General features: G+C 49.5%; 1 protein-coding gene across 4 annotated transcripts in view; it reads left to right on the forward strand.

The window, feature by feature from the left end:
* Nucleotides 1–15,449, forward strand: part of ADAM33 (ADAM metallopeptidase domain 33) — an 86,849-nt gene extending 71,400 nt beyond the window's left edge. Inside the window, exons 20-25 of one of the 4 annotated variants that reach the window (XR_013545746.1) lie at nucleotides 406–526; nucleotides 1,325–1,579; nucleotides 2,083–2,249; nucleotides 4,082–4,099; nucleotides 5,471–6,788; nucleotides 14,962–15,449. Coding sequence is in view for 2 of the 4 variants with exons in the window: in XM_073002144.2 (XP_072858245.2) it covers nucleotides 406–526; nucleotides 1,325–1,579; nucleotides 2,083–2,249; nucleotides 4,082–4,099; nucleotides 5,471–5,522 (613 nt within the window). In the remaining 2 variants the exon portion in view is untranslated. Of the gene's footprint in view, nucleotides 1–405; nucleotides 527–1,324; nucleotides 1,580–2,082; nucleotides 2,250–4,081; nucleotides 4,100–5,470; nucleotides 8,531–14,961 lie in introns of those variants that run through there. The other 3 variants (XR_013545745.1, XM_073002144.2, XM_078394442.1) reach the window with 3 other exon arrangements.
* Nucleotides 15,450–16,110: the final 661 nt, after the last annotated feature.

Consider the following 16,110-nt stretch of genomic DNA (forward strand, 5'->3'; position numbering starts at 1 on the left):
AAAATGAAAAGGGGGCTGTGCCATGGCCCGCCAAACTGGGCAGGGAAAGGGAACCGGAAGGCCGGAGGGCAAAGTAATCCCCCAGGAAAGGACCTGAGACTCGAATTCATGTCCCAAGATTTACCAATATCTTTGCTTTTAATGGAGAACACACCATCCCTCTCCCTCTGCTTTGTATCTTAAGTTTCTTCGGGAAAAAAATCGTGAAAGCGAAACTGGTAGAAAACCCGGGTGCCTTTTTTGGGTTGCACAGAGTCCAAGCAGACTCAGCGACACCGTTTCGGGAAAGCCTCTCCCCTCCTTCCTGCGGCTTTCTGTCCAGATCTGGAAAAAAGGCCACCATGTTCCTCAGCATCGTTTGACACTCCCTGTTGGCTTGTTTCCCTCTCTGTGTTTCTCTGGCAGGCACAGGGCGGTCCCTCAGAAGATGACCCGCGGCCACACCAACTCAGCGTTCACCTTGCAGGGGGTCCCTTCTCCCTCGCCCCCCTCCTCCAGCAAAGCGGCGGGCAGAAGTCCCAACCAAGTAAGTCGGCTTATCAGTTCTGGAGTGTAGCAAACCGAAAAACGTCACAACTGACATTTTCTGGCACCGTCCTTCTCCTCTTCCATCCTACCAAAGATTCCCTGTCCATGGGCTTCAGACTGAAGGGAGAGCGTTATCGAGCCCATTCACCATTTTAATAGTGTTTGCTAAAATCTGTGTCTTTCTGCATCTGCCTGGGGTGGGGGTTTGGGGGCCCTGAACCAATACAGGAGAAGCCAAGTTCCAGAACTACATTTCACAGCTGCACTGTGAATTATGGTAATTGAGCATAAATCCCTGGCTTCTCTTGACGTGTTCTTAAATTATAACCTGCTCTGTTTGAGGATTGGGGGTGAGCATCTCCCCAAGACTCTTTGGAACGAGCAGACGAGATCACAGGATGCCCGATTCCATCACACGATGAGCTCGAGTTGCTGTCGTGGGTCTGGTTTTAACTGGGGAAACTGGTCCTTTAAAGCAGTGGTCCCCAAACCTGGGCCTCCAGATGTTCTTGGACTACAACTCCCAGAAGCCTTCACCACCACCTCTGTTGGCCAGGATTTATGGGAGTTGAAATCCAAGAATATCTGGAGGCCCAAGGTTGGGGACCACTGCTTTAAAGGGTTGATGGACCCAAAATATTAAATGACTCTTTCAGGCTTCACAGGGGGGCATGTCCTCTAGCGTTCACAATTGCTGGGGTGAATATTTGTACCTTTGCAGGCCCCCCTTTCCCTCTTGAGAGCCTCACCCCCAAAGGATGGAGGGTGTGGACTCTTCTCCCTGTTCTCTTATCAGGGGACGAGGGGCGTTTCCCCGCTGAGGACGAACTCTACCCGAAGCGCGTCCCATCATCCGGTCAACGTCGTCCGCCCTCTCCGGCCGGCGCCCAGCCCGGCTGCACCGGTGCAGAAGGACCTCAAGCCAGCCCGGCCTCCTCCGTTGCCGTTCATCAAATCCCCTGCCATTCCCGCCCAAACAACGCTGAGCGTACAAAACAAGGGGCCTGCCCCGAGGAAGCCGCTCCCCCGCAGCCCTGTCAGGATCCCCTTGGTGAGTTTGGCCGTTTGCTCCTGGGCGATTCGGGGGACCTCTCATTAGACCCAAGAAGAACAGCTGGGGGGCTTGGGATTGAGATCAGCATGAAAGCTGTGCAGGGGCCAAGATCCACCCAGGGAGTAAGGCAAGGCTCCATATGTGAGTCTTCCGCTGGAATGGGGCTGTGAGGCAGCGGATCCTAGTTGCTGGGAGTCCAGAGCTTGGAAAAGTTACTTTTTATGGCTGAAACTCTTCCACAACCTCGCCCAGCCCCCAAGTCTATGCTGGCTGTAGGATTCCGGGACTTAGGAGTACCCCAATGGGGCATTTCCAAGGGCTGTGGTCGGATGGGTTTCTGTCATGCCTTCCGGCATGTCCTGGCTTCTACCACCTTCATTGCCCACTTCTGTGGTGGCGAGAATAGAGGAGGGAGGTGCGAGGCGGTGGAATTTTGCATGAAGCTTCGAAGGGCAGGTTCTTGCGCTGACGCTTCCCGACGGGACTTCTCTCCTTGCCAGGTTGATCCGAAGCCCAGGCCCCCTCGCAGACCGCTGCCGGGAACCCCGCTTCTGGCTAAAGAAGTGCCCTCCGCTCAGGGTCAGCCCTTGCTGGTCATGGTGCCTCCGACCGGTTCGAAGCCCGCCGGCATCCTCAGCGCCTCGAGCCCCTCCTCGAAGCCACTAAAGTAAGTTGGCAACCAAGCCGGCGGCCTCGGCTGCGCTGGTGGCTTCCGGAAGGAGGGGAAGGGGGCGAGAGGTAGGGTGGCCAAGCGGGTGTTGCATGCGCAGAATCAGAGAAGGAGACCTGCCGACGGGGTCATTATGGGAGCGGTCGTTCAGCTTCTGGTTATTTCAGTATCTTCTGAAGAGCTTGATGTTGTGGCCATGTATTGCCTACCAAAGCTTGGAAAAGTTCAGGCATAGCCGTTGGCTGGAGGATGATGGGAAGCGTAATGAAAAATAACCCCCATTTCTAACCTCCATCTCTGACATGCTCCTGACTGAGTTTAGTGTTTCAGCATCACCGTTCAAGCGTTCTGGAAGGGAGTCCTTCTGTGACTTTTGATTCTGAGGGTTTTAAAATGTCACGTGGCTTCGTGAGGTGGTCTCATCCCTCAGGGCTAGTTCTTCTACTCTTTATGAAGATGGGTTGCGGATGAAAAAGTTGCAGACATTAACTGGAAGTCTCTGTGTTGCCAGAGATTTGCACGGGGGTGACTATGGCGTATGGATAAATACGTCACCCTAGATTCTGAAACTGAAAACATGGATGGTTGTTCTGGGTTGCTGTCCTCTGAAGATGCCCATGGCCACAGAGACTGGCGAAACGTCAGGAAGAACAACCTTCAGAACACGGCCAAAGAGCCCGAAAAACCCACAACAACCATTAGATCCCGGCCGTGAAAGCTTTCGCGAATATATTGAAAACATGGTTGTTTATAAATAAGCAAAAGTTATAGCAAAGTGATACAGCAGGACCTCCATTTGTGCGGGGGGTTAGTTCTGAGCCCCACCCCTGTGATTTTTGAAAAATGCTGTTTATAGCAAATACTATTTTAATGGTGGATGTATATATCAGTGGTCCCCAACCTTTTTGGGGCCACGGACCGGTTGGGGAGAAGTGAGCTCCATGCGTGGGGGGGATGACACATCTCCTGCAGATGCGACATGCCCCCCCGCGCAAGTGTGCGGGGGGGAAGGAGATCCGTATCCACGGTCCAGTTCCGGCAAGCCCATGGACCGCCACTGGGCCGTGGAGCGGGGGTTGACGATCCTTGCTGTGTATAACATGATCTCTGGCTCCCTCCTTTGGTCGGTTCTGGTAATGACATTATGGAAAAATATTTATCGAGGGGATACTTTGCCTCCCTCTAGTGGCCAGTTCTGAGAAGGACCTGCATATCCGCAGGATCAGTATCCACTAATTCATTTAACCATAATCTGAAAATATTAAAAGGAAATTCCTAGAAATATACAGTATTTCTAAGTTAAATACTGTAGATTTCTAGAAATTTCCTTTTAATATTTTCAGATTGCGGTTAAATGAATTAGTGGATACTGATCCTGCAGATATGGAGGTCCTTCTGTACTTTTTGTTAAAAAGAAAGAAAGAAAGGGGGGAAAAAACAAAAAAGGCCAAAGCTCTTTGTGTTCCATCCATTACAGTTTGTGCTGCAGACAAAACTCTTTATCTATAGGTTTATCTGCAGATTTGTGGTGCTTCCTCCCAGAACCGAATCTGGAGCCATTTCTCTTGGAACCAGATTTCTTACAGACTGGTCCAATCTGGGCTGATTTGGTTCATGATTTGGGATTTGCCTGGACTCCAGGTGCCGGACCCCCTTCCATCTTGAAAGCCTCCCTCTGATCCAAGCCATAGATGCAAAGCTGCAGTTCGCTTGCGAACAAGTAAAGAAGGGTGTGTGTGTGTTTCTACTACAGATTTGAATAGAGCAGCGACACCATCTTAAGTCTGTATTAATAACCTGCTCCTTTGTTTTTTCTGCCTTCCCCACAGGCCGGCCCCACCTCAGAGGTGAGTGTGAACCTTGCTCCTATCCACACTCGCAGGAAACCGTCGGCGTCTGCTTTGCTTGCACTTTAGGGTAAAGGCAAGGGTGGGCCTTCCAAAATAGGGCGGAAGCAGTTTAGAAACGCTGGTTGTCTTTTGGGATGTCAAGGAGCCAAGAACAGGACTGTCCTCCATTCCTTCTGCCTGTCCTCCCTCCCTCCCTCCCTCCCTTTAGCTCAGACTCGAAGAAATTTTCCAAAATTCCCCAGGCAGACTTTGGAGAGTTCCAGCCCATGGACCCACCACTAGAGAGAGAGAGAGAGAGACACTTCTCTTTCACTCGCCTGGAGCAGGGCCTACCTTTTAGCCCCCAGGCCTGTCTCAGGCTTACTTCTTTTTGTTAATGTACAAAGAAAAGTAAGTTGCTCTGATGCTTTCCGAGAGTTGCAGTTCTTCAGGAGGTGCGCTCTATACAACCTAAAGGGCACCGAGATGACAATTCCCAGAAAGCACCACAGCCGCTTCCAATTCTTTGCATATTAATCAAAGGAAGTTGGCCTGGGACAGGCCTGGGGGCTAAAAGGCAGGCCCTGCTCCAGGCGAGTGAAATAGAAGTCTCTCTCTCTAGAGGTGGGTCTGTGGGCTGGAACTCCCAGAAGTCTGCCTGGGGAATTTGGGGAGAATTCTGGGATTTGGAGTTGAAACACACAAAAACCACGAGTGACGCATCCACGCAGGTTGGGCCAAATGGCCCAAAGAGCCCACGTTCCTTTGCCAACGGGGAAGCCGCGCTCCCTTTCGGCCGAGGGCTGCCTGCCCTCCGTGGGGTGGAGCCAAAGCTAAAACACATTTTAAGAAATGGACTGGCAGGGGCCATCCTGTCCTGAAAGGCAGAAAATCGCTCACGTCTGTAAAGTAAGTTTGCACCCATAAATAGAGCCCAGGCATCTATTCATTACTTCACACCTGCAAAAATCCCTCTCCTGGCATGGCAGCTAATCTTGAAAGAAAGCCGAAGCGTGGGTCATTGCATGGCGGGTGGAAGGCATCTGGGGTGGGGTAAGGCGCACGACTCTGCTGGGAGGAAGGGAGAGCAAACCTTTCTGTCCTCAGCTGAGACGGCAACACGGGGGGGGGGTTCAGTTTGGGGGCTGCCGTTCCCAGAATTTCACAGCCAGCGTGGCCTCCAGTGTGGGGTTGAAGGGGCTGGAATGCAAACACCCCCAATGTGTTTCCCATCTTGGCCCCCCTTCCTCCAGGACCCCCCCCCCCCAATAGCAGTAGGACTTTGGAAGAACTCCTCCGGCTGTTGCAAAAAAAGCTAGCCTTTGGGTGATTTGTGCTTGTGCCCGCTTTTTGACTTTGATCGATCTCCTCCTCCTCCTTCTCCTCCAGACCCATCCCAGGCTTAAAAGTTCCGGCGGCCTTCTTGCCCTTGAAGAAATGACAGCGGTGGACGCTTGGCGGCTCTTTTCCTCTTCATTTGCACTACTGCGGTCGACGCAGGGACTTTTATTATTATTATTATTATTATTTGGCTACCAAAGACTATAATTTTTGAACGTTTAGTGGAACTTTTCCAGCAAAATAACGAAGAAGGGGGTGGGAGGGGCGGGGGGCTTAGGGGAAAAACCGGTACTTTTGTGGAACAAAGGGCTGCAGGGGCTTAGGAATGGATCGGGCCCTCTGGGGAAGCGATGAGTAGACACCCTCCGTTGTGACCGGCTGGTGGATCGCTCCCTGTGGCTTTGCCCGTTGAGGCCTTACTTCCTGCCGGTGGGGGGGCATCATCCGCGGAAACCCCAGGAAGCAATGGACTATAGTTAGCTACCTCTGAGTTTTACACAACCTCATAGTGGAATGGTTCTCCCCTGAGCAGGTGCCCTGTGGGCTTCAGTGGCACATTTCCTGGATGCACCGGGGGGGGGGCAACGTTCACAACAGAAAAGCACCCCGGGGGGGGAGAGTCACACCTGCCTTAAACCACCCATCAAGAACAACAACGCCTCTCCTGGTCCCCTTGATTTTGTCACGTGCTTTGCTGATGAAACTCCGACACAGGCTTGTTGGTGAGGAGCGGTGACTCGAATCTGGGCCATTTACAGGATGATTCAGGCAGAATGAGTGGGGGGGGCGTTTGCCAGCCGGGGCCATCTTCTAGCGATGGAGGTGGAGAGCAACACGGGAGGGAAACAGGCAAGGGGGTGGGGGTGGGGATGATGTCTATATTAGACGACTTGAAAACCCAACCCAAAATTTTGTTGGCTTTTGACCCGTTTGAGGTCTGCTCCCGGCTGGAGACACCCCTGTGTGGTGCATAGCGCAGAGAAGAAAATAATCGTCTAGAAGTTCAAAAGCAATGCCGTCCCTCACTCTTGAACTCGGCATTCCTAAGACGTCGTGGGGGGAGGCATCTGAGCCCCGCTGCCGTTTTGAGACTGTTGCGGGTGACGGTCGGGTACAGGATCTGTTCTCATGCTGCCTCGGGGAGCCTTTCCGGTGGGATATTGGTCTAGAGTGAGTGAACGATAATCGGGGAAAAAATGCACGGAGGGGGATGTATATTCCCGAGGTTGAATCCAGTTTTCCTCCCCAAGGGGATTTCTTCCGAAATATGTGCCTTGATGTACTGCACAAAGATGCCAATTAAGCCTGTGTTTCCCTTTCCAACGCAGAACCACAAATGAGACCACTTGATATGCAAGATGCTCAGGTGAGGAACATGCACCGTGACAAGCATATGCCTTTTGCCACTATAGGGATCACTTCTTCTAGAAACATGGTAAACGTATCCTCTAGTTTGACCCTTATGCTCCAGCCGCAGTGGCCCCGAATGGAGGCAGTCTTCATGTATTTCTTGGGGTGCCGGCACCACCACCAGAGGTTCTGAGTGCGGGTCTGTGCGCCTTTGGAGCAGAGATGAGCCCCAGCTTCCCTTTGAAAGGCAACGATAACAGTCTTGGCAAAAGCTGCTCCTCCAAGGATGGGCCTTATTTTGTGAAACAGCCTTTCCGGCCCCCAACTTTGGGATGGCATGGGTGAACTGCTGAAAGAATACAATCGGACCCCCTTATCTACGGGGTCAGTAGCTGCTGATTCACTTTCTGCTGGCTGAAAAATACTAAATGCCCCTGCCCCCAAGAAATACCTATTTATACATATTTCCATTACTAGAAGTGGGCACTAAAGGGAGTTAGAGGCTATGCAATGTATAGTGTTCCATACTTTGGCATTTTCAGTATCTGCAGGGAGGGGGGGAGGTTTGGAACCGCATCCCTGCAGATACTGCAGCCCAAATATACTTCGTTTGGGATCTTGCTGTTGGGCTACTAATTGTGTTGCAAGCTTGCCTTGTGCCCTTGCTAAACCACAAGAAGCCCTTACATGGGGCCATTCTTGGGGGGGGGGTTGTTGGGGCTTCTTCCCACTGCACAGGAGAAGGAACGTCCAGAAATGTCAGTCACCCAAGAGGTGGTGTTTGCTTGTTTTGAAATCAGCAACGTTCCTGTCATTTGCTCTGGCCTGGGTTAGCATTTGCGGTTGCTTGGGAGTGTCGATGTCACGGTGCACCTTCTGAGCAAGATACCCTGGCTTTGAATATTTGCATCCTAGCTTCATCCCGATGGATCTTGGGGTGGATTGTGAACTTCCCGGAGAGACTGAGCCTCGGGCCAAGCTTGAAGGGACAAGAGGATGAGATGGCATCTTGCAAGGTCTGGCTCAGTGGTTGCCGACCTGGGAGTCTCCAGATGTTCTTGGACAGCAACTCCCAAAAGCCTTTGCCACCAGCTGTGCTGGCCAGGCGTTCTGGGAGTTGTAGTCCAAGAACATCTGGGGGGCCGAGCGTGGCAACCACTGAGCTTGGCTGATCATCGTGGAGATCAAACCTCAGTGTCTTGCATTATTTGGTGATGCCTCCTTGGTGGTGCTTCTTGGATTGGCTGTATGGCCTTTGTGCCTTTTCTCCCCTTCCCTCAGATCATGCTGTGAAATCCCTCTTTTCTTGTTTTTTTTTCGTGTTGGGTTTGGGGTTTGGATTTGAATGACGGAGACTTGCACAAAGACCCCCAGTGGACATCAATGTTGATACCAACGTTGACGTGGCCTTCAGAAAGTTCTCTGCTTGGGGGCCACATATAGAGAAACTCCAAACCCCTCAAAATTCTGCCACAAATTTTTTGGTTAGCCTTGCTGGTGGTGGCCTGTAGCCCCGAATGGCTCCTTCTTCATTCGGGGAAGCAAGCGGGCCCTCGCCTTCAATCTGTCCACCCAAGATGGCGGCCGGTCCACCTTCTCCTTGTCGACTGAGCTCAGGCGGGTTGGAAACTGTGACTTCTTTGCCAAAAACCTTTCTGCCCACCCTCTGTGCCTTTAAAAACTATAGTTTTGTATGTCCCCCCCCCATTCCTCTTCTGAAGGATAACGAAGGAATAAAGTTGTTTTTTCTTATTTAAACACCGACGGACGTGTGTCTTCTTAAACGGTGAGTACTGCTTTTAATTTAAGCCTCACGGCATAACCATCAAATTTCATCTCTATATATTGGAAAACGTATTTGCTATAATTAATTTGAAGAGCAAAACGATTTTTTAAGAGCAGAAAACATTAAGAACTGTTATTCCAATTATCGACACAGAAACACGTTAACCACATACACAGCTATTGGACACCGGACTTTAAAACTCTACAATGGCCACACTGTGCTAAAGACAGCAATGCATGTGTCTTCCTGATTTGATCTGATGCCGTTTACAGATCTAATCGTGAAAATCAATTCGATACCTCTTGCCTAGAACATCTTAATCATAGAACGGCAGAGCCGGAAGGGACCCTACATCCAGTCCAGCTCCTGTCAAGGAGGCACCGTGAGGAATCGAACTCGCAACCCAGATACCTAAGCCGCTAAGCTAGTCAGCAGCTCTCTTTTAAAGGGTCTCCAGTGTGCCGGGTCTCACGCCCTTATTGCACAGGAATGGTTATTCTTGGGCTTTTTTTTTTTACCCCTTTGAGGTCACATCCCCTGAAGAATAGTCATTCTTGGACTATGTGCCTGGACTGGGCCAAGCTAGAGGAAAAGTTGCACGAGGGACCCCCTCCCCCACTTTCCTCTCCCGGTGGCCCCCCTCTCCATTCCTTCGGCCTCGCAGGCTGCTGGGAGAGGGAATGTTTGCTCCTGCAAGGGGTCCTGCCCAGCCTGCCGAACTGGGTGGCGCAAGCGAACGGCTCAGGTGGAGCTTTGTGGCGGGTTGCTGCAGTGCTCAAGAGGACTAGAAACCTGAGTTCTGCACAGGACAGAGGCACAGGAGTTGGAAGACAACAGAGAGGCGATGGGGCCGCCATCCTCTGCTCTGGGAAGGTTCATCACAGAGAAGGTGGAGGCGGCTTGTTTCTCTGCCGCTCCAGAGGGTTAGGAGGCAACTCAGCAGATCCAAATTGCAAGAAAAGACAAGCTGACTAAACATAAGCCAGAACCGTTGCAGAGGTTTGATTATGTTCCTCTCGCTGCGCAGCAGAAGCGCAGGGATCCACAGAGCAGAAGAGCTTCCAGTTCCCCACAAGGGTCCACCCTCCTTTTTTACTCATCCATGGACACTTGCAGTCTTAATAACTCGCTCTGAAACATTGGTAAGACGAAGGGATGAAACATTTCACGTACTTATGGTGAACGGATCGAAGCGCAAACTGACCAACGCAACTGCTTTCAGCAAAAGGCCTCCACAGACTCACTGCTTCCAGCAGACTCTTCAGGAGGGGGAGGGAAGACTCTGAGCAGAGAGGAAGGCCTTTCTTTGATTTCAAAGGGAGGGAGGGAATGATTGGTTAGTGATGGATTGATTGACAGCCACCCCAGCCCAGAACGGTCCCTCCCAGCCAAACAAACTACAGGCAGCCTGCAAGATTGCAAACCACTCCAAAAGGAAAGAAGTGTCCCAGAACTTGGCTTATGGTGCAGCTGGCCACACGCTGCTCGTGTCTCTGCCTGCACACGGCATCTGAGGAATGGCTTCCTGGATAAGTGGGAGGCAGTTTCTCCACATTTTGAGGGGCCCTGAACAAGCCTGTGGCCTCCCACGCCCCCCCCAATTAATATTTTTTACATTGTAAAATACTGCTGCCCAGCATGGACTAATAGTCATGGGTGATGAGATCTGTAGTGGAACAACAGACAAAAGGCCACAGATTTCCTCCTGCCCCCTTTAGATGCCCCACCTGTGAATGAATTCAAGCCTGTGGCTTCCTTTAGGGAGCCAGTCCATCTTGCATTTGGCCTTCCTCTTTTCCTGTCGGCCCCTGCATTAAACAGCCCCTGAGATGCTTTTCTTTTTTCGGCCAGTCTTCCCAAGTTACTCTTCCCAGGTTTTTCCTCTGCAGATGCACTGGTGGTCCTGAAAGGAATAAAGGAGAAGGTGCCGTCACAGAATCGTCAACCCTCCGAAACCAAGGGGGCTGCTTGAGATGACCTGCACCTTCTTGAGATGCACCTAAGGAAATATCTTTTGTGTTCCTTAAGCTCCCTGGTTCCTGCTCTGTCTTCCTCGCTCTCCAGTTTTTCTTAAAAATCCCGAGACCAATAAATTAAAAAGATGGCCGTACTACTGGTGGTGCCCCAGCTGTGATGGGGGTAAGAGTCAGTGGTGGTCATCTTGACCCAAAGCTCCAGTTGATAACCAAGGTGAAGGAAGGAAGGAAGGAAGGAAGGAAGGAAGGAAGGAAGGAAGGAAGGAAGGAAGGAAGGAAGGAAGGAAGGAAGGAAGGAGCTGATGATGGAAGGAAAGACAGAGAAACAAGGAAGGAAGGAGCTGATGATCGATGGAAGGAAGGGAGGACAGGGAGAAGGAAGGAAGGAGAGGGAGAAACATGGAAACAAGGAAGGAAGGAAAGACGGAGAAACAAGGAAGGAAGGAAGGAAGGAAGGAAGGAAGGAAGGAAGGAAGGAAGGAAGGAAGGAAGGAAGGAAGGATTCGTCTTGGCCTGCCTTAACTCTCCATGCACCCAAGATGGCGCTAGAGACCCACCATCCAAGAACTGAACGCTTAAGCCTGTTCCTATTCTTGCAGAGTTTGCCAGCCACCCTCAGGGACTTTTCTCCTTTGTCTGTGAATTTCCGCCCTTCTCATCTCTCAATCCTATTTAGATGGTCTTTGTTGTGAAAGGCATGGAACATCACTGGTGGGTGTTGGGAGAGCGAAGTTGTCACAAGTCAATTTTTTCCTCACTGCTGGGAGATGAGATGATCGTTTTGGAAAAAGCTCGGAGAAGGAGTTCTTCTTCCCTCTGAAGCACAGGTTGCTTAGAACTGTGGGCGCCAATTTTTTCCTATCTTATCTCCGTCAATCACCGTATCAAAGAACCCGGGTCCCACCTGGGTGGAAACAAAATGGAACGACACATTTTGCCCCAAATGATTATTTATACAGTACGTTTCTAGGCATTCCTTTTTTAATAATTTTCATTTATGATAGGTTTTGAGGACATCCAAATTGCAGTAATATTCTCATGGGTGGTAAATTCACAATCTCTAGGGTCTGGTGGTTAAACTGCTGGATCAGGGCTTTCTGTGGCCTGGGTTCAAGTCTCCCTTTGGCCACAAAATCCACTGGGCTTCTTTGAGTGAGTCGTCTCGCCTTAGCCCACTTCTCGGGGTTATGGTGAAGAGAATGCATGAAAGGAAAGACACGAAGATGGCAGGGAGGGGCCACCCCGGTCCCATGTGGAAGGCAGTTCCACAGCCTGAGAGTAGGCACGGAGAAGACCCTGTCTCACCGAATGGCTTTGTTCAGGTGGTGGGAATCCAAGGCTCTTTTGACTCTTTGGCTCTTCTTCTTGCGGTTTGTACAGAGAACAATGTGTCGTGGTCTAAATGGACCAGTGTGGCTACGCAGAGGCCGGCTGTTTTTCTCTGCTCTGGCTTCTTTTCCTCTGTTTTCCTCCTTTTGGCTTATTTCTTCTTGTGCCTTGACAAGCAAGAGCTGTTTTTTTTTTCAAAAGAGGGAGCCAGCCCCCCCCCTCCGTTGAGCTCCCTCAAGAGTTTCCATTACAGGCGATTTACGTGTTTCTGCAAAGACAAGTTTTGTTTATTAATGACTGCTTAAGCAATTAAGTACAGGCTGGTGCAAATAACAACAACAACCTTCCTCCAACTGTTTGCTCCCTGGACTCATCGCACTTCTCTTGCAGTGGCTCAAACCACCGAGTGAACGGACAGACGTCACCAGAGACACGTACAGAGCGCAGGAAAATTTGCTTCTCTGGAGGAGAATCCCCAGGTGCTCTGCGGGACAGGGAATTCTGAGTGTGGTTTTCCAAAAACGGTAAAGTTCTCCAAGCATGGATAGATGGATCGGGACGGCTGTTGCAGAGTTTTGAACTTCTAGTCAAGGTTCAAAACTCAGGGAGTTAAAAAAAAATTCTGGAAGCTTTTATAAGTCTCTCTCCCCCTTCATGTTGCTTTTTTGTCTACAAATCAGAAGCACAAAGACTCACAGAGTAGAATAGCTTCAACTTGCCCAGATAGTCCACCCCTTTCTCTTTAAATGGTACTTAAGGTCTCAATAACTCGCTCAGACCTGTTTTGTAGGAGAAAGAGTAAAAACAGCTCTTTACCCACAGTTGCGAACAGATCAACAGCAAACAAACCACTGACTTCCAACAGACTAAAGTGGGTGGGGCAACTACTCAGCAGAGAGGCGGGGCTTTCTTTGAACTCAGAAGCAAGGAAGGAATGATTGGTTACCGCCAGGTAGATTGACAGTCTCTCCAGCCCAGGAACTTCCCTCCCAGCCACGCCTACTAAAGGCAGCATGCAAGATTGATAAAATTCTCTTGGCCTCTATTAACAGGGGCGAGGGGCAGAGGGGAGAGACGTTATTGTAAGGAGCACATGGGGGCAGAAGCACCATTTATGCCACCTCAAAATCTTTGGAGGAAACCTGAGAGATAAAAGTTCAATTCGAATCCCCACTGTGTGCCTCCTAGGAGAACAGCCAGCCTGGGTGGCCTTGGGCCAGCTGCACCGTGGCCCCAGGGGGTCCATGGGAAGGGCAAACCACTGCCGAGGACTCACTACCTAAGAAACCCTGGAAGACGTCACTCTTAAGTCAACATCAAGACCCACCACCACCATCAACAAATCAGCAAAAACAACACCCCTTAAATAAATAAATAAATAAACGAATGCATAAATAAATCCCGGCAATCTTAAGGCGAGCTTGACTTGACATCGCTTTACATAAAATACTACATCGAGCTGTCTCAAGGACCAACGCGGCAGGGTATAAACTGAAATTAAATGACTACTACTATTATTATTATTTCCATGCAGAGAGGAGGGAAATAGCACTTATACAGGGAGCCCAGCAAGCTTGGAAGTGGTAATGAAGAAAAGATTTCCTTCAGGACATAAGGGTATCATTCATTCATCATTTTTATCTTTTTTTAAAAAATAAAAACAAAAACCCTGCACTGTGCAATTGCTTTCCGGATTTCATTCAGAGGCTTTTGGTGTTGCCAGCTCTCTGTTCTCGCACCCACGGTGGGCGCCATTAACTGAGGGAAATGAGGAGAGATGGAAAGCGCAGCTTGATTTTAATTCGTGCCTTCAAAGAAGCGAATGGAATGCGCGAATATAGATGTGCCTCCACAAACGCACCCCAACTGTGGGAAGATGTGGGCTGGAAGCCCTCAGTGGATTGCCGAGAGCTTCTCTCTCTCTCCCCCGAAGTGGCAGTGGGGTGGGGTGGGGGGTCGGGGAAGGAATGCTACAGAGAGAAATGATTTTCAAGGTGTACTCCTATTGAGTGACAAAATGGGCATCGGGAGAAGAAATGGCCTTGGAAACAGCACATATTTGCTTGATTCTTGCCTAACTGTGGCACCATTCCCCAGGGAATGCCTTCTACCTGATTTTCCTGGTATAAGAATAATAGAAGGGATCTCAAGAAGCATCTAGGGACGTGGTGGCTGTGTAGGTTAAACGGCAGAAGCCTCTGTGCTGCAGGGTCAGAAGACCAGCCGTCGTAAGATCGAATCCATGCGACGGAGTGAGCTCCCGTCCCTCGTCCCAGCTCCTGCCAACCAAGCCGTTCGAAAGCCTGTAAAAATGCGAGTAGATAAATAGGTACCACACCTCGGTGGGAAGGTCACGGCGTTCTAGTCGCGCTGGCCACGTGACCATGGAAACTGTTTATGGACAAAACGCTGGCTCTACGGCTTGAAAATGGGATGAGCACCGGGCCCTAGAGTCGGACACAACTGGACTCAATGTCAAGGGGAACCTTTACCTTTACCAAGAAGCATCTAGTTAAAAACCTCTGCCAATGCAGGAAACGTTCAATTATATGGGAGGGCTAGTTGGATAGCTCAGGGATTAGGGTATCCGTCTATGGACCCAGAGGTTGGGAGTTTGATCCCCCACTGGGCCTCCCAGGGGAAAAACCAGCCTGTGCAGGCATGGGTGAGGTGCATCATCATCCCAGGGCAACCCCCCCCCCAAGAAGAAGGCAACTGGGAAACCACTGTTGAGCACTTTCTCCACTTGGAAAACCCTGAAAAGGGTCTCCATAAGTCAGAATAAACTCCACAGCACATTATTATTACCATAAACATTATTATTATTATTAAAAAACACCAGACATCATCAATCAAAATAATAATAATATTGACTGAAACAGATAGAAGTTTCAACCAAAAACCTATGTACAGTATCTGTTCAATATCGAAGCAGATGGTGATGATGATTAAAAAAACACCAGACACAGCCAATCAAACGTATAAAAGCATTGACGGGTATTATATCACAGATACAAATTTTAAGCAAAAACCTGTTGAATATCGACAAAGTACTGTATATAAACTATTCCTAATATTGACATTTTTTTGTGGCTCAGATGATGTTATTTCTGAAATCTGCAATTTATGATGAAGATGATGATGATGAAGATGATGATGGCAATGATGACGACAATGATGATGATGGAAACAGCATTTGAGTAGGGCTGTGTCACAAATGGCTGATTCTAAATCGGCTCTTTGATTGCATTGCAGAAATCTCACGCCTGCGATGGAGGCACCGTGCAGGTATCCTATGACTTCTAGCCACAACCACCGGGAAGAAGAAAATGCGGAAATTCTCCTTCCTTTCAAACACAAAAGCTAGATTTTTTTTTTAAAAAAGGGAGCATTTTATTCTGTGTTCACTTGTGTTTTTAATATTCTTCCTATTGTGAGTTTTAATATGATACTTGTTTAATGCTTTTTAAAATATTATAATCATTTATTATTTGGCTTTTAACTTTGTCTCTTTTAATACTGTAAGCTCCTCTGGATTCTTAGAAATAAAGAATATAAATATCTTTACTGAATAAAGAAATAACTAGAATAGAATGCTGTTAGCTTACGAGACTGTGTACGGCCAAGGGATACTGCCAAGTCTTGGTTCTGAGTCTCAAGTCTGAGTCTGAGTTTTAAGTCCCAAGTCCCAAGTCCCTATTAAAAATAAGGTTCTTTTGCACTAGAAAAAGGGGGAGGGTTCCAAGTTGCATCTGAGTTACTGAAAAACAAACAAACAAACCCAAGTCACGTCGGGGTTGAGTCGTCAATGTCTGACTTGACCGCCAAGTCCTGCAACTTGGATTGCATTGCAGAACTCTCTGCACTGCAGAACTTCAGTTCTATGTTTCTCCGCTTCTGGCAGGCTGTCCTTTGTGGGGATGGGCAAGCCCTGATTGGGACATGGCCAGCGCCACTAGGTGTGCCCCTGATGATGAGAAGGGCAGCATGCCAACCGGAGAAAACCCGGTGCACGATTGCACGTAGACCAGCGTCAAATCTGGACAGTGTTTCAAACAGAGGTGGCAGCTGCTTCCGAGTACACGTCTTCCCTCACGCATTATAAACAACCCGTCACCCAAAAAGGGAGTTCCTTAAGTACTGATTGGGTGGGATTATCACAAGGAGGATCCTTCCTTACTTCCTGTAATTTGCAAACTCGTTTTTGGGATTGGTCTTCAAGCCGTAGGAACCGTTTTCCCTTGTGA

Source organism: Pogona vitticeps, chromosome 5, assembly GCF_051106095.1.
Source record: "Pogona vitticeps strain Pit_001003342236 chromosome 5, PviZW2.1, whole genome shotgun sequence".
NCBI lineage: Eukaryota > Metazoa > Chordata > Lepidosauria > Squamata > Agamidae > Pogona > Pogona vitticeps.